Below are 25367 nucleotides of genomic sequence, written 5' to 3'. Positions count from 1 at the left end.
TTTTCTGCATGTACTCCAAGGCTAGTTCTCTTGATCGCTTCTTGTGTCTTCCACAGGTGTAGATGTCCACCCTGGAGACCTTTCCCCTCCCAAGCAGCAGCCCAAGAGCAGGAGCAAGAAACAGAAGAAACACCATCGCACCTTACAAACACACTGTCCACCAACACAGATACTCTCAACTTGGTATGTCTTTGCACACAGTTAGTGAGGGTGTTACTGGGTGAGGAGCACACATGGCACCAGTGGACAACAGGAGGTGCCAGATGCAGAGGGAGTTGTGGGCAGTCCCCATCAGAGGAGGGAGGCCAGGCACAGCCCTGCTCAGCTGGGCACAGCATGCCCTCAAGAGTCACCAAAATGGAGGCTCTACTTAGAAGAGCAGCAGGAGATGTGTTCCCATATGTCAGAGTTCCCCTGATGTAGTGCTGGGTTATGGGCAGAGGATGGAGGGGTCCATCCAGCTCATGTGCAACACAATGGCTCAGGGCTATGAGCACATGAGTTCCTCCACTGAGAAAGTGGCCAATCTCGTGGAGAGCTGTATGCGGCAGCACTTACAGTGCATGCAGGAAATGAGCACTGACGTCCACAGGATGCATTCCTGGACCGCTCAGTGGTGTTGTTGGTGCAGATATGTTTGGAGTGGATTCTAGTTGTGCTCTAGCTGGTGTCCCCTTCAGGCATCTGCTGCGTCCGGCAAGGGTTGAGGATGTCATGGAGGAGGAGGATGAGGATGAGGATGCCACTCCTCATGGGGCACCTTCATCATCCTCCGTCTCCTTGGCTCCTCTGAGAGTGGGAGCCTCTGTGCAGCAGGACCAATTGACGGATGGAGGTTGCCCCTATAATGATTCAGATGCAGCAGCCTCTGGAGATGCCCCCATGGGCACTTCCACGATGAGGACTACTGCAACATGCATCTCAGCCGCAGGCAGAGGCAAGTGAGCAGGCTGCCTCCACCTCCTCTGAGGCCACGAGGGAAGCACCGCATAGGAGTGGCTGAGCATGGAGGCCATCGCATCACACAGAGCATTGAGTGGGTCACTGGGGTGTCTTCGAGCACGATTTCACTTTCTTATCACTGTATTAAAAAGGATGCTTTAAGCCAAACATCTGAGATTCCTTTCACTGCTGGCATGGCAAGAAAAGTGATATAAGGTGGTGAAGGAGATTAAGGGCTCCTCCACAGTTAGGGCAAAGCATCTGGGCAGATGTGCATCCTTCATTGACGGTAAGAAATTAGATGTTTCAGGCTGCTTCAGGAATGTGATGGAATACTCTACACTTGCCTGGATGAGCTCAGCTCCAAAAACACTCAAGAAGCTCAACACATTTCAAGACAAAGCAGCCCAATTGACTGGCATTCCATCCACCACCTTAAACATTCACTTCCTTCACCACTGATGCATTGTGGCTACAATGTGTACCAACTACAAGATTCACTGCAGCAACTTACCAAGTCTTCTTCTACAGCATCTCCCAGACCCAGGACCTTCACCACCTTGAAGGTCATGGGCAGCAGGAGCATGGAAATATCACCACCTGCAAGTTCTCAAGAAAGTCACACACCATCCTGACTTAGAAATCTATTGGCATTCCTCTATTGTTGCTGGTCAAAATCCTGGAATTCCCTCCTTAGCAGCACTGAGGGACTATCTTCATCACACCGGCTACAGAGATTCAAGATGGCAGCTCACCACTGACTTCTCAAGGGAAATTAGAGATTGGCAATAAATGCTGGCCTTGCTAACAACACCCACATACCATGAATGACTAAGAAAAAACATGTACCTTACTTAGAAAGACAAGTTTTTGTGTTCTACATTTTGTGATGAAGTCACTATTCAAAGTAAAAAGGAATTTTTAGGTAATGGGTTTGTGGGGGGAGAAGGAATAGTGCATTATTTATTGTGATGGCACTGTCAACACCTGCATTTGATTCTTTGCAAGAAAACAATAAATTCTATGATATTCCAGGACTCCTAAATAAAAATCAGGATTTTCTTTCTATCTTCATGGAGCTCGTTTGCACAAAAATTGAACTCTGTAGGTGGATTAATTAACTTTTTGAGATGTATTCACTTAAGTTTTTCATTTAGAAGTTTCAAACTGTGTATTTATACAGTTTTATTCATGTGCAGTAATTTAGGGTGAAAAGCAGGCATTTCTGAGTTTTTCTGACAATGAAAATATCGCCTTTAGAGACTTAACAACAGTGGGGAGTTTTCTGCCATTTATCTCTATACCTTTGGGATTAATTGCAGTTTAACTTTCAAAACTCACTTAATTTCCTGTTATAAAATTAGTTGATGCTTGTCATTGTAATTTTGATCTTTTTTCATAGAAAAGATTTGCAAAAAAAAACCTTTTATACTTAATGACATCACTGGCAGGATTTTGCCCTTTGGGTCTGGACCCTGACATGGGGTCAAATGGAGGTCACAAACCTAGGAAACAGTCACCCAGCAGTGATTTTCCTTGAATTGGCCAATTAGTGGCCAGAGTGTAGGCTCATGGTCCAATAGAAGACCCTCCAGCTTGGAGGGAGATGAAGCCTGAGCTCAGGTTAAGAGAGAGAGAGAGGGCTACTCCATCTTGGGGAGCCCTTGTTCCAACTTTTTAAACTTTTATCTTTAAGAATGCTCTCCACAGCCAGGGCACCATTGTGGAGGGGTAACCCCTCCACAGGAAAGCTTGCAGCCACAGCTGAGGCCAGGCCAGCGGGGAGGACCTCAAAGCCTGCCTGAAGTGTTGGCCCACCCCCACACCTCTCCCCAGCCCTGGTCTGCCACCATGAGGCTGCTTCCAGCCAGCGGTGAGAATTTGTGCGCCTGCCGCCTGCCTCCGCACTTGCCCCAATCAGGGCCCAAAAATCCTGCCCCAGGTGTCACTCATGTTTACAATTCAAATGCTCAGATAAAGCTATCAATAACAACCGCCTCTTTAAAATTTGAAATAAGATTTGATTTAATAAAAACGTGGGCGCCTTATACTACAGTGGCTGAGAAGAATGCAGCTGATGGTGTTGCTGGTTTTACTCATGCTGCTGGAGCAGTTGGCCTTGGTTTGGCCTCTGCTTTTGTCCCTCGGCAAGGATGGAAGCTGGGGCTGCATAACCTGCTCTCATGCCATGTTGAAAGCTGGCAGCAGGGAAGTGCAGCTGAAGGTGGGTGAAGCGCTAGACAGGTGAAGTGCAGTTCAAGAAATTTGCAATCACCGGTCAAGCAGTGATAGCACTCTTTGAGAGAAGAAGTGCTTTGAACAGCAGTCCTCACCTGGCCATGGCTGGAGCCCTTCAGTGTCAGTTTCATTGAAGAAACTCTTCCCTCTGTGCACTCACCTCGATGAACCTGCGGAGGTGCAGACACAGTGTGTAACTCATGCGCTGTTTGGAAGGGAGGATTCCATGTTAAAAAGGGTTTTAACTGCCTTTTTAATTGGTTCAATTGCTTTCTGCCAGACCCAAGGTGGTTCCCTGCTGGACTCGGAACCTGACCTGAGGAAAGCTGGGAGAGGGCGGGATGATGTTAGGAACTCAATTTCAGGGACTCCACCATTCTGCATGCACTGGAACCTGCCTCCACATCGTTGGGAAAATTCTTCCCCTTGTTTCCTTCTTTTTGACTATAAACAAAGACATAACATAGAGGCTGGGAGAAAGGTTCCTTTAGAAACAGGAAGGCCATGAGGGCAGTCAGGCTTATTAAATGCAAAACTGAGGCAGAGAGGATAGAAATACTGGAGGATGGTGAGAGGATCTCTTGTTGAAATCAACTTAGATGACCCATAGATGTTGGAAAGCTTGGCATGTTCTTTATTTGGTATTATGTGAAGAGAACTTATTTCCAAATGAACTAATCCTCCTGGCAGCAGCAAGGCACCATGGCGGCCTCCCTGCCACTGGGCAACGGGACCATAATCTGAATATTTAAATCAATTAAAATAATTAATTTAAATAAACTTACCTCGCCTCCTGATTACCCACTGCAACCTTCAGCCTGGCAGCCAGCACTTCCGTGCCTTCGGGTCCCTGTCCGGGGAAACAAGGCGCAACACTTGTGGGGTGGGGAGAGGAGGTAAGTTTCTCAGTGTGGGAGGGGAGGAACAGGGTCAAATTAATGTCATGGGGTGTAGGGGATGGTGGGAAGGGTTATAGTTTAAAGATTGATCAATTGCAGGGAAAGGTCGTATGGTAAAGGTAAGTGTTTTGGGGGTGAAGGGAAAATAATTTAATTGGGGGGTTGGAAGAGGGGTAAAAGAGATGACTTCATTTAATATCATTAAATCTTTCTTTAAATATTTAAATATGCTGGTAGAGCTAACAGCCGTTAAAAATGGTGTCAGCGCCTGCACACAGGCAGCTGATGCCATTGCTGGGCATGGACAACCTGCCCCCTCCCTAGTTAAATGAGCCTCTGCGCTTGGAATCACGGTGGCTCTTTGGCGTGCGGCGCGCGTGGGTGGGCCGCCATTTCTTTCCCATCGGCGGTAGGCTTATAAAATTCAGCCCTGTATGTTCCACAGAATCAAAAATTTTCTCTTTTGAGCAGAACAGCGTGTTTAGATCTTCATCTTATCAAAAAGGTGGATGAAATCAAGCAACAAGAGTCCAAGAGCCATTTTCAAGCAGAATTTCCAAAACTATATTTGGGTCTAGGAAGAGCTAAGACCGAATACAGCTAAACCGCGGTGCATGTATCTTTATGCCTTGGAAGATACCACACCAATTTAAGAAGTAAGTCCAAATTCAGTCAGAAGAGATGACCAGGATGGGAGTCATTTCTCCTGTCACAAAACCTACAAAGTGGTGTTTGGGAATGGTCCCAGTTCCAAGACAAACGGTTCACTTTGTATTTGTGTAGAACTAACTCAGCTTGATAAGGCTGTCGCAAGGGAAATTCATCCAATGTCTTCCGTAGACAAAAACTTGGCAAAGCTATGCTAGAGTATTATGTTCACAAAACTCAAAGTGAATAGCGGCTTTTGGCAAGTTCCATTGGATGAGAAGTCAAGATTGCTGACAACCTTCATCACTCTGTTGGGAAGATATTGTTTTAATCGTTTACCGTTCAATATAAAACCTGCACCTGAAATATTCCAAAGGATTATGTCAAACATTTTACAGGGCCTTAAAGGAATAATATGCCTTTAGTTCATGGTGAATCCGCTGAAGAACATGACCTGAGGGTTACAGAGGTTTTGAATCATTTACAAGAAGAAGGCCTGACACATTTACAAGAAGAAGGCCTGTGAATTCTCAAAAACGTCTTAGGACACATTGTTAGTAGCAAGGGCATAAAGGCAGACCCGCAAAAGACGACAGCCATTAGTGAATTCCCAATTCATACTTCTGTCCAAGATCTTCAACAATTCCTTAGAATGGTTAATCAGCTGGCAAATTCTTTGCCCGATCTAGAGCAAGTTATTGATCCCTTAAGACAATTCTTAAAAAAGATCAAGCATGGTGTTGGAATGCACATCAAGAGCAAGCATTTCGAAGGGTCAAGCAAATGCTGATTTTGCCAGATATCTTAGTGCATTATAACCCTTCACTACAACCACAATTTCAGCAGATGCCTCATCTACAGGACTAGGGGTAGTCCTTTTTCAAGAAAAGCCAGATGAATGTAGAAGACAGATCTATTATGCATCCCGAGCATTGTCTGAGATGGAGACAAGCTATGTTGTCAAATAGAAAGAAGCTATCACAGTCATGTGGGCTTGCGAAAAATTTTCAGATTATATCATTGTCTTAAAAGTTGTCATAGAGAGAGACGACAAACCCTTAGTTTCCTGACTGGATGAAAAGGAAGTCACTAGAATGCCTCCGAGAATTCAGAGATTCTGGTTGAGGCTAATAAGATTCACATACGGGCCAGTCAATGTTCAAGGCAAGATACAAACTTCCGCAAATGCTTTATTTTGAGCTACTGTTGACCATCCTATACAACAGGGTGTTAACTTCATTGATGAGATTGAGTCATACTCAGAGTACACTGCAGTGCAATGGCTGGCAAGTTCACAAAAGCTCCAAGAAATTCATCATGTTCAGAAGCGAGACAAGGAATGCATCCAAATATGCCAATATTGCGCGCAAGGCTGGCTACAGCAACATCCCAGTGGTTCAGTAATGAAAATTTTCTTTGAGTTTAGGAAGCACTTCGCTATTGTGGATAATTTGCTAGTGTATAACGATAGGCTGGCGATTCCAGTCTCACTCCAGACAGATATCTTGGAAAGAATACATCAAGGCCAGATGGGTGTCACAAAATGTAGGGCACGGGCTCAGCTGTCAGTCTGGTGGCCAGGGATATCCAGATATAGAACAAATTATCTCCAATTGCCAGGTATGCGCAGTGCACAGACCAGACCATCATGGGAAATCCTACAGGATAGCGACTGACTATATTTCAAGATGGATTAAAAGATTGTATACAATGACCGCCAAATCTGTCATTCGAGCTTTACAGGAGATCTTTGCAACACATGGCATTCCTGACGAGGTTGTTTCAAATAATGGGCCATGATTTGCAAATGAATACTTTACGCAATTTGCGGGAAAATGTGGATTTGTACATCTCACAAGTTCCCGCGATATCCTCAATCTAATGGTGAAACTGAAAGAGGAGTCAGAACTATTAAAGAGTTGTTGAAGAAAAACAAGGATTTTCAAACTTCACTCTTAAACTACAGATCTATTCCATTGCTATGTGGATTAGTACCATCCGAGTTGTTGATGGGGAGGAAGCTCAAAACTCAACTTCCTATCTTACCCAAAAAACTACTTCCAGGGCTAAAAGTTCAGGCTTATCAGAGAATTCAAGACAGAGAACAGTCTTATAGAAATTGACAGTCTCAGAATTACAATAGGAGATATTGTACCAGAAACCTACCCAAGTTGATGGAAGGACAAAAGGTATAGATATGAGACCAAGGCAGAGATGGAGTAATTATCCAGAGAGATGAAAATCATCACAGATCTTATTTAATACATACTCCAGAAGGTACTATAAGACAAAATAGGTGAAACCTTATTCCTATTCCTCAAATACATCAATCAGTCATATATTTGGATGAAATAGATGTTGATCCTGAGGTTCAGAGAAAACCGGACATTACAAATCTCAATGAAAGTCATCCAAGTCAACAACCAAGAGTTCAGAGAAAGACTTCTGAGTCCGACAAGAACACCATCAGGGAGCAATAAGCTCTGGATTATTACCTGAGCCACATGCAAATTGGCATAGCACAAATAAGATTAGAGAAATTAATGCGTGGCTCAAAGACTGGTGTGGTAGAAGTGGGTTCCAGTTCATGGGGCACTGGCACCAGTACTGGGGAAAGTGGTGGCTGTACCATTGGGATGGTCTACACTTGAACTGTGCTCGGGCTGGTGTTCTAGCGAGTTGCATAACTAGGGAGGTAGAGAGGGTTTTAAACTGAATAGTGGGGGAAAGGGATCAAACTTGGGAAGATATAGTAAATCAAGGAGTAGAGACAAGGCAAGAGAGAAAGGTATTAATATGCGAAATGATAAACAGACTGTGACAGGAAGGGACAGAGTGTAAAAATCTAACAGTAAATCAACAGATAAGGCCAGAGGTGACAAAAATAACAAAAGGACAAAACTAAAGGCTCTGTATCTGAATGCACGTAGCATTCAAAACAAAACTGATGAACTGAGTGCGCAATTAGAAATAGATAAGTACGCTCTGATAGCCATTACAGAGACATGGCTGCAGGATGACATAGTTTGGGGCCTGAATATTGAAGAGTACATGGCATTTTGGAAGGACAGGAAGCTAGGAAAAGTGGAAGGGTAGCTCTGTTAATTAATGATGGTATTAGTGCAATAGAGAGGGATGACCTAGGTTCAGGAGACCAGGATGTAGAAGCAGTTGGGTAGAGATGAGAAATCATAAAGACAAGAAGTCACTTGTGGGAGTGGTGTACAGGCCACCTAACATTAACCACACTGTAGGATGGGGTATAAAGGAAGAAATAATGGCAGCTTATCAGAGAGGTACAGCAATAATTATGGGGGATTTTAACCTAAATAGAGACTGGAAAAATCAGATGGGCAGAGGTAGCCTAGTGCATAGAATGTTTTTGGGATAATTTCTTGGAACAATACGTTCTGGAGCCAACCAGAGAGCAGGCTATTCTAAACCTGGTATTGTGCAACGAGATAGGATTAATTAATGACCTCATAATTAAGGCGCCCCTAGGTAGCAGCAATCATAATATGATTGAATTTTACATTCAGTTTGAGGGAGAGAAGAGTGGGCCCAAGACTAGTATTTTAAACTTAAATAAGGGCAATTACGAGGGCATGAAAGCAGAGCTAGCTAAAGTGAACTGGCAAATCAGGTTAAGGGATAGGTCAATAGAGTTGCAGTGGCAGACATTTAAGGGGATATTTCAGAATACACAGAATGGATACATTTCAACGAGAAAGAAAAATTACAAGGGTGGGACCCACCATCCGTGGTTAACTAAAACAGTTAAAGATGTAATCAAACTTAAAGAAAAAGCCTATAATTATGCAAAGATGGGAGGCAGGTCAGAAGATTGGACAGAATGTAACAAACAGCAAAGAATGACTGAAAGATTGAAAAGGAAGGTAAAATTAGATGAGAGAAAGCTAGCTAGAAATATAAAGACAGATGGTAAGAGTTTCTACAGATATTTAAAAAAGAAAAGAGTTAACAAAGTAAGCGTTGGTCCCATAGAAAGTGAGTCTGGGGAATTAATAATGGATAATAAGGAGATGGCAGATGAATTGAACAAATATTTTGCATCGGTTTTCACTATTGAGGATACAAGTAACATCCCAGTATTAGCTGTAAGTCAGGAAATGAAAGGGATGGAGGGTCTCAAGAAAATTACAATCACCAGGCAAGTGGTACTGAACAAATTGTTGGAGCTGTGGGCTGACAAGTCCCCGGGTCCTGATGGACTTCATCCGACAGTGTTAAAAGAAGTGGCTAGTGAGATAGTTGATGCATTAGTTTTAATTTTCCAAAATTCCCTATTTTCGGGGAAGGTTCTGTTAGATTGGAAAATAGTGAATGTAACTCCTTTATTCAAAAAGGGAGGGAGTCAGAGAGCAAGAATCTACAGGCCAGTTAGCTTAACATCTGTCTGAGGGAAAATGTTGGAACCTATTAGTAAAAACGTAATAGCAGGGCATTTAGAAAAGTTGAAGGCAATTAGGCAGAGTCAACATGGTTTTGTGAAAGGGAAATCATGTTTAACTAATTTATTGGAGTTATTTGAGGGAGTTACATGTGCTGTGGATAAAGGAGAATCGGTGGATGTATTATACTTAGATTTCCAGAAGGCATTTGATAAGGTGCCACATCAAAGGTTATTGCAGAAAATAAAAGCTCATGGTGTAGGGCGTAACATATTGGCATGGATATAAGATTGGCTAGCTAACAGGAAACAGAGTAGGCATAAATGGTTAATTTTCTGGTTGGCAAGATGTAACAAGTGGTGTGCCACAGGGATCAGTGCTGAGGCCTCAACTTTTTACAAGTTATAGATGAAGGGACCAAAGGTATGGTAGCTAAATTTGCTGATGACACAAAGATAGTTTAGTTTAGTTTAGAGATACAGCACTGAAACAGGCCCTTCGGCCCACCGAGTCTGTGCCGACCATCAACCACCCATTTATACTAATGCTACACTAATCCCATATTCCTACCACATCCCCACCTGTCCCTATATTTCCCTACCACCTACCTACACTAGGGGCAATTGCTAATGGCCAATTTACCTATCAACCTGCAAGTCTTTGGCATAGGTAGGAAAGAAACTTCTGAAGAGGACATAAGGGGGCTATAAAGGGATATAGTTAGGTTAAGTGAGAGGGCAAAGATCTGGAAAATAATGTGGAAAAGTGGAAAATTATCCACTTTGGCAGAAAGAATATAAAAGAAGCATATTATCTAAATGGTGAGAGATTGCAGAGCTCTGAGATGCAGAGGGATCTGGGTGTCCTAGTGCATGAATCGCAAAAGGTTAGTATGCAGGTATAGCACCTAATTAGGAAAGTTATCATTTATCGCGAGGGGAATTGAAAACAAAAGTAGGGAGGTTATGCTTCAGCTTTACAGGGCATTGGTGACACCACATCTGGAGTACTGTGTACAGTACTGGTCTCCTTATTTAAGGAAGGATGTAAATGCATTGGCGGCAGTACACAGAAGTTTTACTGGACTAATACCTGGAATGGGCGGGCTGTCTTACAAGGAAAGATTGGACAGGCTAGGCTTGTAATTGCTGGAATTTAGAACAGTAAGAGGCGACTTGATTGAAACATATAAGATCCTGAGGGGTCTTGACAGGGTCGATGTGGAAAGGCTCTCAGAGGGTCGTGAGTCTTTGGAATTCTCTTCCTCCAAAGGCGGTGCAAGTAGAGTGTTTGAATCTTTTTAAGGCAGAGGTAGATAGATTCTTTATAAACAAGAGGGTGGAAGGTTATTGGGAGTAGGTGGAAATGTTGAGTAATCAGTTCAACCATTAACTTATTGAATGGCGGAACAGGCTCGAAGGACCGAGTGGCCTACTCCTGCTCCTAATTCATATGTTCATATGTGAAGCCTCCTGACAGACTGAATCTGTGATGTCAGAGGCTTGGGGGGGAAATGGGATAGGATGTAAAGTAAAAATGAATGTATATATACAAATAAATGGACAAAGACTTGGAAGGAGATTATATAAGGGTCTGAAGCCGTTAGTGTTTGGGACAGTGAGAGTAACACTTTCCACTGTGATGATGACGTAGGAGATCACATGTGTAATCGGCTTGGAAGAAGTAAGAAGCCTCATGAGTAGCAGAAGCTAGACAGGTTTATGGAAAGTGTATATAGTCCATGTAAATATAATAAATAAGTTACTGTTTAGATTTACAACGATTCTGAGATCTCTGTAAACCAAGCTCATCCTAGCATCTAAAATGCTAGCAGCAATATACAACAGTCATTGCCCCTCCACAGTGGAAGTCATTAGAAGCTGAGAAAATAGTGAAAGGTGGACAGTCGGCCCACTAATTGACTTGCAGTCAAGTGCAGATGGGATGAGTGCCAAGATTCCCCTGAAAGGAGGCGAGACCCCTCAACATAAGGTCTACACGCTGAGCATCAGCTCTCCCGACATGTCTGAGCAGCAGTGCCTCAGGAAGCTCAGGCTCTCTTAACAGGTCGCTACTGACATCTGTAGCTGGCTGGAGCAAGACCTCCTTCCGAGTGGAGCAGATGGACTTGCATGCCAGTGGCCGACAAGGTGCCTGTCACTGGAGGGCCACCCCCCCACACCCCAGGTCTCTGCCTCTCACCAAGTTGCGCGCTCTCTTCTGCAAGGGGACAAAGCAGAGAGGTGTGAGTGTTCATAACGGATTGTGTGGAGAAGAGGGAAGGACACCATTTGTCAAGGGTGACTGTGAGGCCTGGGTGGAAGAGGGCAATAGGCTGAGGGTGAGTATGAGTAGTGGCTGTTTGAATGGGGATGCGAGCTGCCTGGAAAGAAAGGACTGAGGAAAGCTGTGTAGCAAGTCAGAATGTGGGGCTTGTCACCTGAAAGTGTTATGCCACTCACCTGTCATGCCCTTCTGAGGGCATGTCCGCAGGCTGGAGCGACCACACTTCTGCTACTGATTTCCATCCACACCTGCTTGGTTGGAGAGGTTGTCCTCTTCATCTTGGCCTTGGAGAAGATCACCTCACTGCAGCCCCTCAGATTCTGGAGTAGGACCTCCAGTAAGGGTGAAAGACCAGGGGAGCAGTCTTCCCAAGTCTCCTCTCCATTCCTCTGGTTGCTGAAGCCTCAAAAATCCAAGTGCTGGTGAACCATTCTAGCCCATGCTGTGGTCCCTTTAATTAGAAATCCATCCTTTGATAGAATGGATGCGTCATCCCGTCCTCCCTCACTAATTGGTTGGGGAGCCCAGAGGCAAGATGCTAATACTCTGGGAAACAGCCTCAGAAAAGCTTGTCCATTTGGAAATCAGTTTCCTGACCCGAAAATAGTCCTGCTGTTCTGGCAGGGACTAAGTCCATAAGATTCCACTCAAAGACTTTGTAATATGAAGGGTGTGAAATATTTCCTGATTTGAAAGACAAACTAATGAATTTACTGCTTATAAGGAACAAAATCCTTTGTAATTTAGCTACCCTATTGTCTCAGCCTTTTTTAAAACTGTGAGAATATAGTTTTGTTTTAATATTTTTAATTCCAAATTCTTTCTATGGAAAATGTTAAAAAAAATACTGAATTGTGAGAATTCTACTTCAGAGTTCCAGCTGAATCTGTGTTTTGTTTAATTTATTGTTCAAACCAAAGAGCTTCTTTCAGTTATCTACTGCAGCTGAGACACACAATTAAGCTTCTTTGTACAGGTTGATAAAGCAATTATTTGCATGCGACTGTTTTAAAAATTGTGTATATAGTGTGTTGCAGCCTTAATATGCATCTCATTGGATCGTTGAATGATTCTTGTACAGCCTGCCAAATTCGGTGGAATGCAACAAGATAATTCACAACTAATAGTCATTTGCTATTATAGCTGATAGAGCATATATTTTTGTTGTCGAAACCCTCTTCATATATCAATTCATAATGCTAATGATAAAATAATTTTTACAACTGGAAGAAATATTTAGAATATAAAATTGTTAAAATTATTTTTGTGATTTTGCATATTTCTGATGGTAACAGGTACTTTTGAGAAATGTTTTATCAAGATAGTTTGTTTTTCTTCCATGTAAGGGAAAATAAGTATTTGCCACTGGAGAAGGGCAAGTATACTGTAGGCCAAATCACTCTCAAGCAAATTGTGGATAAACTGGAAGGTTGCCAAGGATGTCCTTGCTGCAGTCGTTCTGCTGTTAACCAACCCAAACGGTGATATTTAAAAATATTAGATTAGTCCTTTTTCTTCAAAAATTATTGCACAAAATTTAATATTGAACAAACTGGGTAAGCAAGTCAATTAGTGGGCCTACTGTCCACCTTTCACTATTTTCTCAGCTTCTAATGACTTCCACTGTGTTTCCAGCACATTTTCTTGCAGATTTCTATTGTCAACAACCTTTAGCTGGCATATATGACAAATAACGTTAGAAATGCAATAGCAAAATGCTTTTTTTTGGGTGGAGCGGGGGGAATTAATGCTGCCAGGATATTGATTCATTCACTCCAGTGGGCCTTATAGGAGCATTACTACACAGCCCAGTTTCCAAATGCATGAATCTTGGATTATTAGCCTTTACTGTACAAACATTCTCTTATTTCTAAGATTGGCAGTAACATTGTTGATTAATGTGCATCACCTCACTTTTTTCGTTCATGGGATGTGGGCGTCGCTGGCTAGGCCAGCATTTATTGCCCATCCCTAATTGCCCTTGAACTGAGTGGCTTGCTAGGTCATTTCAGAGGGCATTTAAGAGTCAACCACATTGCTGTGGATCTGGAATCCCATGCAGGCCAGATCAGGTAAGGACAGCAGATTTCCTTCCTTAAAAGACATTAGTGAAAATCAGATGGGTTTTTACAACAATCAACAATAGTTTCATGGTCACCATTAGACTAGCTTTTTAATTGTAGATTTATTGGTTTATTTCCAATTTCACCATCTGCCTTGGTGGGATTCAAACACATGTCCCCAGAGCACTAGCCTGGGCTTCTATGCTGATTAACTGTTATCCTTTCCTGCTTTTCAATAATATCAACAAACAGCATAATTTGCAGTTGAATACTTGATGGCCAGAACCCAAATAGCCCAACCAAGGTTGGCATCCAGGACATAAACGTCAGAGAAAACGCCAGCTCTACAAAATTGCATATGAAAGTAAAAGGTAGCAGCTAAATCTGATAGCTGTCAATGTGTCATACTCTGTACAAAATATGAAATATGTGCACACAGTACAGCTAATAGTGGCCATAAATTACACAGCCACACACCTTCTTCCCACATTGCAATTAGGTGCAAGCAATCACAATAAAATAAAAACATAAAAACTAATTACTTGATTTGCATCCATGTTTTAATCAGACATGTAGCCAATTCACCTCAATATGAAATGTTAGATACTCCTGACTCTCTCTCTCTATATATATATATATATACATATATAAACAGATTAACAAGAACTTGTGTCTCCACACAGAAGCACATATCAAGCGAGCTTCAATTGGATGAGTCTTGGTACAAAGTGTGAGAAGTTACTGGAACAGGGTGTCCATGCACAAGAAATGACACAGAGTGAGAATATAAGAAAAAACTTCTGATGCTATATATCAGAAAAGCAGAAAATGCTGGAAACACTTAACAAGTCAGGCAGCATCCGTAACCAGAACAAATGATAACACAAGAATTAACCAGTCGGATACAGTCCTTAATTGCAAACTGAAGGATATTACGGATGTTGTGGTGTGAATATTGACAGCACTGTGTCAATCAATGAGTTGAAGGAGACTGAGCAGGACTTGAGAGTCTCTGAATGTATGACTGAAACTATTGCAGTTTCCCAAGTACAGCATTAATTCTCTGCACTCGGAACATTAAAGTCTAGCTCTCAACTCTGTTTGTTATTCATATGTCAGCCTGGTTCCAGCAGTTTTTGTTCCTGAGGTATTAGTGAATATTCTGTAATCTCATGACTGAAACTGCAACAGTAAAATTCAGCCAGTGTCTTGTGAAGTTGTGATCCTCTTCTTCCAATCAAGTGTAACATTCCTTCTTGTAGGCGTGCCGCATCTGAGTGAATAATCTTAAATTTGCACATTCCAGGATGTGAGACTTAAATACACTATAAAAGGTATTACAGAGGTTTACAGAGAACACACGAACACAAATGGGAATGCACGGGTGTCACAGCAATGTAAATACGTCTTTCACTATATGTTCCTCATCGACATGTGTGTCTTTTTCTCTGTGCGAATGATGTGTGCCAGTATGTAGCGCCAATGTCACATCCCTTTGCACTGTTGGCCCTTCAGGAGAGTCAACTTATACAATAACATCATTGCAATGCCACCATTACACATCAGCGTCTCCACAGATGCAGTGACATTGACATTGACTCAGTCAGCTACTGCCTCTAATGGTTTAGACAGGGATGCTGCAGATGTGGACTGGTGCACAGCAGGTGAGCGAGGGTGATGTGTGGCTTGCAGAGCTCATGTTGGTTCCTATGGAGCAGAGAACCTTTGTCTGATAAGCCACTTCCGTACATCCCTAGCTCACTGCTAGCCCTGCGTGCAGAGCCTGGGTGCCATCTGCCCTCCCACGTGGCTTTCATGTTGTAGGTCCTCAGCGTCCTCATAGTCCGAGGAGAAATCCTGTTGACGTCTCTCCTCATCATGCCAGCCCTGGCCCCTATTGCTGCTCTGCACAACTACGTACCCAAAGAAAGGAGCTGGCCTTTTCGGCCCATAGTACAGGGCATCACCCTATCCATACAGGCATTGGAGGTGCTCTTTCACCATGTCGATCTCCTGCTCAATGGTGGCTCACGTAGTTCAGTGGCTGGCATTGTAGCTCTCCTCTGCAGCAGTGGTGGTATCTCTTGCTGGTGTCGGAAGCCATGTCTGCAAAGGATAGCCCTTATCTCCAAGAAGCCACCCCTCCATCTGAGCCAGTTCAGTGAACAGCGGTGGCAGGCGGGACTGGCGCAAGACCCAGGTGTCATGGCAGCTGCCTGAGAAGCGGTCACACATTCGTTGCAAGCATCTGCAATGTTCACATACCAGCTTCACCTAGATTGAGAGGACTCCTTTAATGGTGACGTCTGCAGGTCGTAGCCTGGAAGTAGGCCTGATGGGCACATGAGTGCAATCTATGAACATTACAACCTATGGTTCTCCAGTAATGGTGCCAGAACCAATTGCCCTCTGGGCCTGGCTGTGAGACTCTGTCCTGAAGCGGAAATATTCACTGGTCCTCCGGTGCAGGGCATTGGTGACCTCCCTGATGCAGCGGTGCACTGCTGACTGTGTGACCCCACAAAGGTGTCTGGTGGGCCCATAAAAGGCTGCAGAGACGTCAGGCTTGAGAACCGCTGCCACTGTGAGGACAAAGGCATGGGATGTCCACCGGAGTCCATGGGCTGCAGGTCATCTTTGAGCAGGGCACAGAGATGTGTCACCACCCTCTCTACATGTGCAATCGCCTCTGACACTGGTGCTCTGACATCCGATGGCATGTCATGTGGGCCTGTAGATGAAAGGCGACCGTAATGGCGAGCTCCCCTTGGGGGCTGCTGCTCATGACCGGGGGCCTCTACGTGGATTACACCTGCCTGTTGTATTGCCTCTGGCACATACGGATCCTCATGTGCAGAGGATCACACAATGTCAGTTGAGCCATAAGTATTTCCATGTGATAAATAAAGTTGAACCCTGCATGTATTCAAATGTTCCAAACAGGGCAGATATTGGTGTTGACGGGTACATCAGCTGCTTTCCTGGATCAACTATGTGGTGTGCCATGGCATTGGCCATCTTGGCCAACAGTCAGAGTGGCACAGCATGATCTCAACAAGATCCTACCAGCTGAAATCGATTGCCCCCACCATTCATAAAACCTTAATGCTCCTGCCCTTTCTGGTACCCTCCCCACACACAGGGGGCCATTCTCACAAACACAGAGCATACACTGTTAACGGAGGGATGGTACACGGTACCTCCCTTCATGCCAGCACAGCTTTCCCTCCAGTAATCCCAGACTCCCTCCCTTTCAGAATGCAGAGTGAGACCCCTGCATATCCTCCCCTCCCTCCTCCCTTTAAGAATGCAGAGTTAGACCCCTGTGTATTCCCCCTCCCTCCTCCTTTTAGGAATGCAGAGTTAGACTCCAATGTATTCCCCCTCCTTCCTCCCTTTAGGAATGCAGAGTTAGACCCCTGTGTATTCCCCCTCCTTTCTCCCTTTAAGAATGCAGAGTTAGACCCCTGTGTATTCCCCCTCCCTCCTCCTTTTAGGAATGCAGAGTTAGACTCCAATGTATTCCCCCTCCTTCCTCCCTTTAGGAATGCAGAGTTAGACCCCTGTGTATTCCCCCTCCTTTCTCCCTTTAAGAATGCAGAGTTAGACCCCTGTGTATCCCCTCTCCCTCCTCCCTTTAGGAATGCAGAGTTAGACCCCTGTGTATCCCCTATCCTTTCTCCCTTTAAGAATGCAGAGTTAGACCCCTGTGTATTCCCCTTCCCTCCTCCTTTTAGGAATGCAGAGTTAGACTCCTGTGTATTCCCCCTCCTTTCTCCCTTTAAGAATGCAGAGTTAGACCCCTGTGTATTCCCCCTCCCTCCTCCCTTTAGGAATGCAAAGTTGGACCCCTGTGTAGTCCCCTCTCCTTTCTCCCTTTAAGAATGCAGAGTTAGACCCCTGTGTGTTCCCCCTTCTTCCTCCCTTTAAGAATGCAGAGTTAGACCCCTGTGTATTCCCCCTCCCTCCTCCCTTTAGGAATGCAAAGTTAGACCTCTGTGTATTCCCCCTCCTTCCTCCCTTTAAGAATGCAGAGTTAGACCCCTGTGTATCCCCTCTCCTTTCTCCCTTTAAGAATGCAGAGTTAGACCCCTGTGTGTTCCCCCTTCTTCCTCCCTTTAAGAATGCAGAGTTAGACCCCTGTGTATTCCCCCTCCCTCCTCCCTTTAAGAATGCAGAGTTAGACCTCTGTGTATCCCCTCTCCTTTCTCCCTTTAAGAATGCAGAGTTGGACCCCTGTGTATTCCCCCTCCTTCCTCCCTTTAAGAATGCAGAGTTAGACCCCTGTGTATTCCCCCTCCTTCCTCCCTTTAAGAATGCAGAGTTAGACCCCTGTGTATCCCCCTCTCCCTCCTCCCTTCCATAATGCAGAGTGAGGACCCGCTGGCTTTTCAGATCGTGAACGGAACGGCACGTGACGGCCGCCCGTTCAGTGAAAAATCCGGCAGCGTCAGTGGGGAGGTGGCAGGCTGCATAATCAGCATAGGTAAGTAATCATTACCATATGTTGATTGTGGTGCCGCCGCCATGTAGTGGGGGTGGGGGCCACACCATGGTCCCGCCGCCGCTGGTAATATGCGGCGGGCCCTTCTCGACGTCGCAGGTTGAGGCGGCCTCTCCCCGCAACGTTTTACCGGCCCCCTGCGCCATGACCCGCAGCATCGAGGGGCCGGTAAAATTCAGCCCAGGGTGTGTGAGATCCATGCGAGGTGACCAGTGGACCTCCAGAGCGCTATCCTTGCAGAGATGACCCTGCCTTGGCAGTTGTGCCTTTGTTACTTCTCCTCTCACACTACCTGATGGCCCTCAGTGCCAACCTTGCTGATAGCTGACCCTCGCATCCAGCAGTATGGCCACCCCACTCTCTCACCCAGCAGTTTGGTCACCCGATGCAGCCACTCAAAACCAATTCCCCCTGTTGCAGCCTGCTCAGCTCGCACTCCCACCCGAGACCAGGACTCCCCCTGCAGAATGCACAGTACTGCAGGCTGACAATGGCCTCCACTGCCTTGCCTCAGTGCCACCAGCTTTCAATGGTCGGGGATCCGAAGGATTCAAAGGCACATGAGGACTACCCGTTTTCCACTTTATTCCAAGCCCCCCCATTGGATTGCAATGAATTAGATGCTAATATATTAAAACTAAGTATTCAGCAATTTAAACTACATTCCCATCATTCCCTTGGTACTTTCCCACCACTGACTAAATCCAGAACTGACATCACGGCGTTGGATGTTCAGGCGGATGCTTCTGATGCGATTGTCCGCCCCCTGCCCCCCACGCCACCATTTCTGCACCAAATGGCTGCACTAAATTCAGCTCCATGTTTATAAACTCAATCTCAGATCGTTGCATTTCCATTCTCTCCAGGGCTTGTGGTGTCACTGTATGTAGCCAGTAAAATATCTCATGGCTTTTGTATCAGCCATTTTTAAAAAGAAAGCTTGTGACTTGGCAACTTTGTCTACAGTGTGCCAGAAGTGTCAGGTGTCATGAATGTGAAGTGGGTCAGAGGTCAGAAATTATTTTTTGCAGGGCGAAAAGACTGGCAGAGGTGGTACTGAGGAGTGTTAGTGCGTTGATAGAGGTGACCGTAGATCAGGTGAAGGATTAGGCAAGTAACTGTTGGAAAATAGCTCTGGTTGAAGGCTGGCATTCTCACTTTCCCACTTCTGCTCCTTCTGCACTCTTATTACAGTCCTCATCTTCAGATTGGGGAAGCCCTGCTTGCAATGCAGGCTCTAGATCCTGTCCCCATTACAGAATGCAGCAGATAAATGCGGGGCACCATCGGTGGGCTGTACTGCACAACAGCCTTGAAGTGTCCAGGAAACAAGAATGTTGTTTAAGTAGCCTACAGATGTGTGCTATGATGGCTCCAGTGGCCCCATGGATCTGGCTATCGCTCATTGCTTCAGTGAGCACAGGTTACGTAACAGGTATTTGTGTAAAGCGTGCTCCTTGCTCTCTCACAGCCAGCTTCTGATGTACTGAGTCTGGTGAAATAGTGGGGGATGGTGCACTGGCACAGAATGAATGCATCGTGACAGCTGTCAGGAAACCTGGTACAAACCTGCATAATTCACTGGAGATGATCACTCAACAGTTGAACACTGATGGAATTGTAGCCTTTCTTATTCACGAAGGCTGCTGGCTGATTGGGAGGTGCCCTCATGGCTACGTATGTACAGTCAATGAGAACCTGCACCATTGCAGCAAATCCCATAGCCCTTTCCTGCTGACTATTGGCATCCATCGAAATTGTAATGTAATTGTTATCATTGGCAAAGAAGGCATCAGAAATCTGCTTGACATAGGCAAGGACGGATGACCAACTTATGTGACTGATGTCACCTGCTGCACCCTGGACTAAGCCTGTAAGGGCTTAAATGTAAGGGCCATAATGATTTTGATGGCCACAGGCAATGCATAGCCAACAGGGAGAGTGGTTAGCAGGTCACGTTGTAAGGGGTTGCACAGGTTTCAGACTCTCTGAAGAAGCATAACCTCCTTAGAAAACTGTAGACAACTCACTCGAGTTCAATGGACCCTATGGGCTGTTATATACACCTACAAGCAGCCCCACCACTTCCCACCTTAGGTATGGTTTCCTGTTATACCTTTTATTCTAACAAATGTCTAGCTTTGTGTCTAAAAATTCCCAAGCCTTGCACTGGTTCATTCCATCAAAAATATCAAGAAATTTCTATGTATGTGTAGGCCTCGAGATAATTTTTGTTTATCGGAAGTAAATTATTCATCCTGATGTAATATTTTCTGTGAAATGTAAATTCCAGCTGGATTTTTCTACAATCTAATTTCAACAGTAAATACAATGGATGCTACCATTTAGAAGCAATGATTCACCTTTCAAATGGATTCAAACAGATGCTAAAACTTAATACAGAAACACAGAATGTTGTCTTTATTTTATAGTTTCTTTTAAGTTCAGAAATGTTCTTCAGTTATCTCATGTGACATTTAATTATGCTGTCAAAGATTGCTGAGTTGTCACTGAAACTGTATTCAAAGATTAAAAACAACCAAAGGAAAATATATAATTGCATTATATTCTTGTGAATTCAAATTCCTCTGCTAGAAACAAAATTAAATTATTCGGTAGTTTATCTAAATAGGAGACTTTTCTGTAAACTTTCAATTTGAATTAGTAGATATTTTCAATTAAGAGTAGACTAAATTTACAAATTAGTAGATGCACATACCTCTGATGTTGTGAGTTTTTGTGATTCTGTCCGATAAATACCAATGGGAACGTCTCCCGATGAGGAGCAAAGCTTCTGATAAAGCCGCCCATATGTCCTGATCCATAGATCATCTTCTGTGATTTTCATCTATAAGAGCAGAAGAGATGAGACTGTTCAGTAAATATGGTCTTGACATTAGCCTGAAGACTTTTCTGCACTTGCTCAGATGTGTTGTTTTTGCTGAGTCTAATTAGACACAATGACAGTTTTAGCAGAATCAGAATGAGAGTAAAGATAGATTCATGAATTGTCATCACTAGGTTACTGCATTGGCTCAAACTTTAATTTGATGATGCATTTTACTTTTGCACAATCACAACATTTTTTTCTTTACTGATTACAATTAAAGATAAACAAACACTGAGGCTTTCTTCCACAATATACCCATATTTGACCATTTTCAATATAGAACCATGACTCTTTTTAAGAGGATAACTGGGATTTAGTGGCATCATTGGGGTGAATAATTTATAAATATACACTGCTGGAGGGCCCAAGAACAATTTCCAATTGGTCAACTGTGGTTCTTTCCAGTCAAGTTTTGCTTGTTTAGCCACGGAGGAGCTAGTCCAAGGGTTTATTGCATTGCATTGTATTATTGCAACTTCAGGCCTGGACTTCTCTCTCAATTTTCTGAAGGCTCAGACCGCAGTAATTCAAAACTAAAGATGGACAAAACGTGCCATTTACTGCAATTCAGATTTCAGAGATTCAAGACGATTAACAGACAGACTGACAGATCATCAACCAAATAACTATGATTAGCAGCCCAGCTGTTAACTGTCAAGTGGAACAGATATCTCAAGTCATCTCATTCAGCAGACAGAGTGCATGTTGTTAGCCACACTGTTTCCATATTGAGGCAGCTCACCTCACGGTGACAGGCTTTCACTTTGATAAAGGGGTCCCTTTTAACTTATTTGTGTCAGCTTTTTATTTTTGCACAGCACACAAAATAAAGTACTTTGATCAGGCTGCTGTGTAAAACTTTTACTGGCTTCAAATTTCACACTTAATCTGTTTAGTATTTCAAGCCATTCTACAGGAGGGAGCAGGTGACTGTTGCTGTGGGCCTGAATGAGCATTTTTTTCTCTTTTGGCATTCAGTCTTTCCTTACCACGATTGTGCAGTCCACAGCTGGATAAACGAACCTTGCCATTTAATAGCAGTTACATGACTTGGCAACTGCTCTAAAAACACTGAAGCAACATTAGGGGCATTTAGTGATCCGGCCCTACAAATGGGGAGCAGTGCTAACAACAATGCATCTTGGGAAATCAGAGTAATACAGCCCATGATCTTTCCATCCATTCAATTTGTCTGCACCTTTCGGGATTAATCTTGTGCATTGTCTTCTTACGAAGTTTTGCTCAGGCCTTGGATGAAGGGAATGGTGTGAAAATGGCCAGGTAGAACGGTTAAATTTTCGAAATGAATTGGTGTACATCAGTTGAGTTCAGCATAGTAAAGCCTCGCTTTTAGCACAGGGATGGTGATCGGGAACGACAGCGGGCAGTGAAGTGTCTCCAGAGCATGACTTCTGTCAGATTTTAACTCCCAAGCCTAATTAGCATATCCCAACATTGACGCCTGAAACAGGGAATTACAGACCTGTTAGCCTTAGATCAGTCGTTGGGAAAATGCTAGAATCTATTCTAAAGGATGTGATAAATGGACACTTGGATAATAATGATCTGATTGGGCATAGTCAACATAGATTTATGAATGGGAAATCATGTTTGATGAACGTGTGGGGATTTTTTGAGGATGATACTAACAGTGTTGATAAAGGGGTTGGTGGACGTGTTATACTTGGATTTTCAGAAGTCTTTTGATAAAGTCCCCCACATGAGATTGGTTAGCAAAATTAAACACATGGGATAGGAGGTAATATACTGGCTTGGATTGAGGATTGGTTAACAGGTAGAAAACAAAGAGTAGGAATAAACGGGTCATTCTTGTGTAGGCAGGCTGTGACTCGTGGGGTACCACAGGGATCAGTGCTTGGGTCCCAGCTGTTCACAATATATATCAATGATTTGGATGTGGGGACCAAATGTAGTATTTGCAAGTTCGCGAATGACACAAAACTAGGTGGGAGGGTGTGTTATGAGGAAGATGCAAAGCAGCTTCGAGGGGATTTGGACAGACTTAGTGAATGGGCGAGAACTTGGAAGATGGAACATAATGTGGAAAAATGTGAGGTTATCCATTTTGGTAGGAGGAATAGATGTGCAGAGTATTTCTTAAATGGTAAGAGATTAGAAAGTGTCGATGTACAAAGGGACCTGGGTGTCCTTGTCAATAAGTCACTGAAAGCTAACATGGAGGTGCAGCAAGCAATTAGAAAGGCTAATGGTATGTTACCCTTTATCGCAAGAGGATTTGAGTACAGGAGTAGTGAAGTCTTGCTTCGATTGTATAGAACCTTGGTTAGACCGTACTTAGAGTATCATGTGCAGTTTTGGTCCCCTTACCTTAGGAAGGATATAATTGCCACAGAGGGAGTGCAACGAAGATTCACCAGACTTGTTCCCGGGATGGCGGGACTGTCCTATGAAGGGAGATTGGGGAAACTGGGCCTGTATTCCCTAGAGTTGCGAACAATGAGAGGAGATCTCATTGAAACCTACAAAATACTTAAAGGGATAGACAGGGTAGATGCAGCTAAGATGTTTCCCCTGGTTGGGGAGTCCAGAACCAGGGGACACAATTTCAAAATAAGGGGGTGGCCACTTAGGACAGAGATGAGGAGAAATGTCTTTGCTCAGAGGGTTGTGAATCTTTGGTATTCTCCACCCCAGAGGACTGTGGAAGCTCAGTCATTGAGTGTGTTTGAAACAGAAATTTACAGATTTCTAAATACAAATGACATAAGAGGATATAGGGATAGTGTGGGAAAAAGGCATTGAAGTGGATGATCAGCCATGATCATACTGAATGGCGCGGCAGGCTCAATGGGCTGAATGGCCTACTCCTGTTCCTATGTTCCTAAGGTGTCCTTGTGGGGAAAAGAATAAGACTCCTGTTCTTGTTGACCCACAAGGAACTTTCAAAAATGGAAAAAAGTTACACTTACCTGGTCCTCCTGTGGGAAGGATGGTGGTGTGTTTGAGACTTTGGGGGAGTTTGATGTAGGCGACGGGGGTCCCAGCCACTGGCTGAAGAGCCGGTGAAAGCCCTGCATTGCCTCCTCTGGGGAAGGCCTGCCATATTATGTGCCAACTAAGCACTTAAATGGACAGCAGTGGGCCTTCCCTGGGATTAAGGACCCCGGTGATGGACGTCCCACCTGCTGAGAGCTTTCAGCCAGAGGCCCCAGTTCTTTTACTGAGCAGCACCACCGCAAAGACGCTGCCCGTAATGTACCCCCCAGAGGCCCAGAAGCGTCAAGGGACCTAGGCCACAGGTGAATCATGGTGGGAGGGGTTTTGCGGGGTATGGGGGGGGGGCGGGGGAAGTCATGGAGGAGGGGGCTATAGTGGGGGTTGGCAGCAAGGGCAGGGGGGTGGCTCTCAGTGAGGCACCCCCGACACCACCCCCCCCCACCCCCTTCGAGATGCTGGGTCCCTTAATCAGGTACTAAGTGCCTTTGAACAAGGAACAACCCCCCACCACCACGAAGCCGGCAAGCAACCTGCATGGGATTGCTTGGCATGCTCACCGCGTGACGACAGGCTTGCCTGCCGCTGGACTAACACCGACAGAGGCAGGTTGAGGCCCTTAATTGCTCACTTAAGGGCCTTAATTGGTGGCAGGGCAGGAAGGCCATCCACGGGCCTATAACCAGATGATAGCACCATTTTACGCTACCACTCTTATGAACTTCTACCCCACAGTCTCGGAACAGCAGAATGAAGTATTCTTAAATGTTGATATATATGAGAATGTCAAAAAATAGAAAATATATTTGCAAACTTAATTTATGTGGTCTGGGTAGTCCGCTATTAAATACATTTTAGGAGTTGTAATATATGAAGTTAATAGTATTCATATCTATTCTTGTGGGGACTCAAGTTAAGCTCCTTCTTCTTACAAAGAATAATTACTCAGCCAGTAAGTGCTAATTATATTGATTTCCCTCTAGATTGTATAATTTTATCAAGTACTATCATGTGCCCCATCACATTAAAATAATTGACAAACTAATCAATGTAGTAAACTGGCAACATACACATTTGCATTCAGTTTAATAACAGCACTCTCATCTTAAAGCACAATGTGGGGCAGAATCTTACCAGGCGGAGGTGGCTTTGGTGGTGGGCAGGTGAGGGTGGATATTTTGAACATGGCGCATCGGACCAGTCACCTGATGCGTTCCCACCTTCAGCTGATTTTGCCAGAGGCAGGTAAGCAATGGAACCAGCAACCCACCCGGCAGCAGCGGGTAGCCATTACAGCTAATTAACTGGCCACTCGGGACCAGATTGGGGACGCCACTGGGTTCTCCCAGTGGCATGTCCATGGAGATGGGAAGAAAAGCCTCCTTTATTTATCCACCTCTCCCCACTCTGGAGCCACTTTTGCCACAGGGCCATAGCTGCAGCCACAGGCAATCCTCTGGAGGGGGTTCCCCTCCTCACAAAGATGACCTGGTAGCCATGACAATAAAT

At 44.4% G+C, this 25367-nt stretch overlaps 1 protein-coding gene across 4 annotated transcripts in view; it reads right to left on the bottom strand.

Moving 5' to 3' along the window:
• LOC137372567 (potassium channel subfamily T member 2) overlaps positions 1-25367 on the bottom strand; it is a 921357-nt gene that overhangs the window by 206251 nt on the left and 689739 nt on the right. For all 4 annotated transcript variants that reach the window (XM_068036495.1, XM_068036496.1, XM_068036497.1 and 1 more), the window contains one exon: positions 20712-20840. In XM_068036495.1, the coding sequence (XP_067892596.1) occupies positions 20712-20840 (129 nt within the window). The remainder of the gene's footprint in view (positions 1-20711; positions 20841-25367) is intronic.

The sequence above is a fragment of the Heterodontus francisci genome, chromosome 8 (genome assembly GCF_036365525.1).
Source record: "Heterodontus francisci isolate sHetFra1 chromosome 8, sHetFra1.hap1, whole genome shotgun sequence".
NCBI lineage: Eukaryota > Metazoa > Chordata > Chondrichthyes > Heterodontiformes > Heterodontidae > Heterodontus > Heterodontus francisci.
This window is presented reverse-complemented; position numbering and strand designations above follow the sequence as displayed.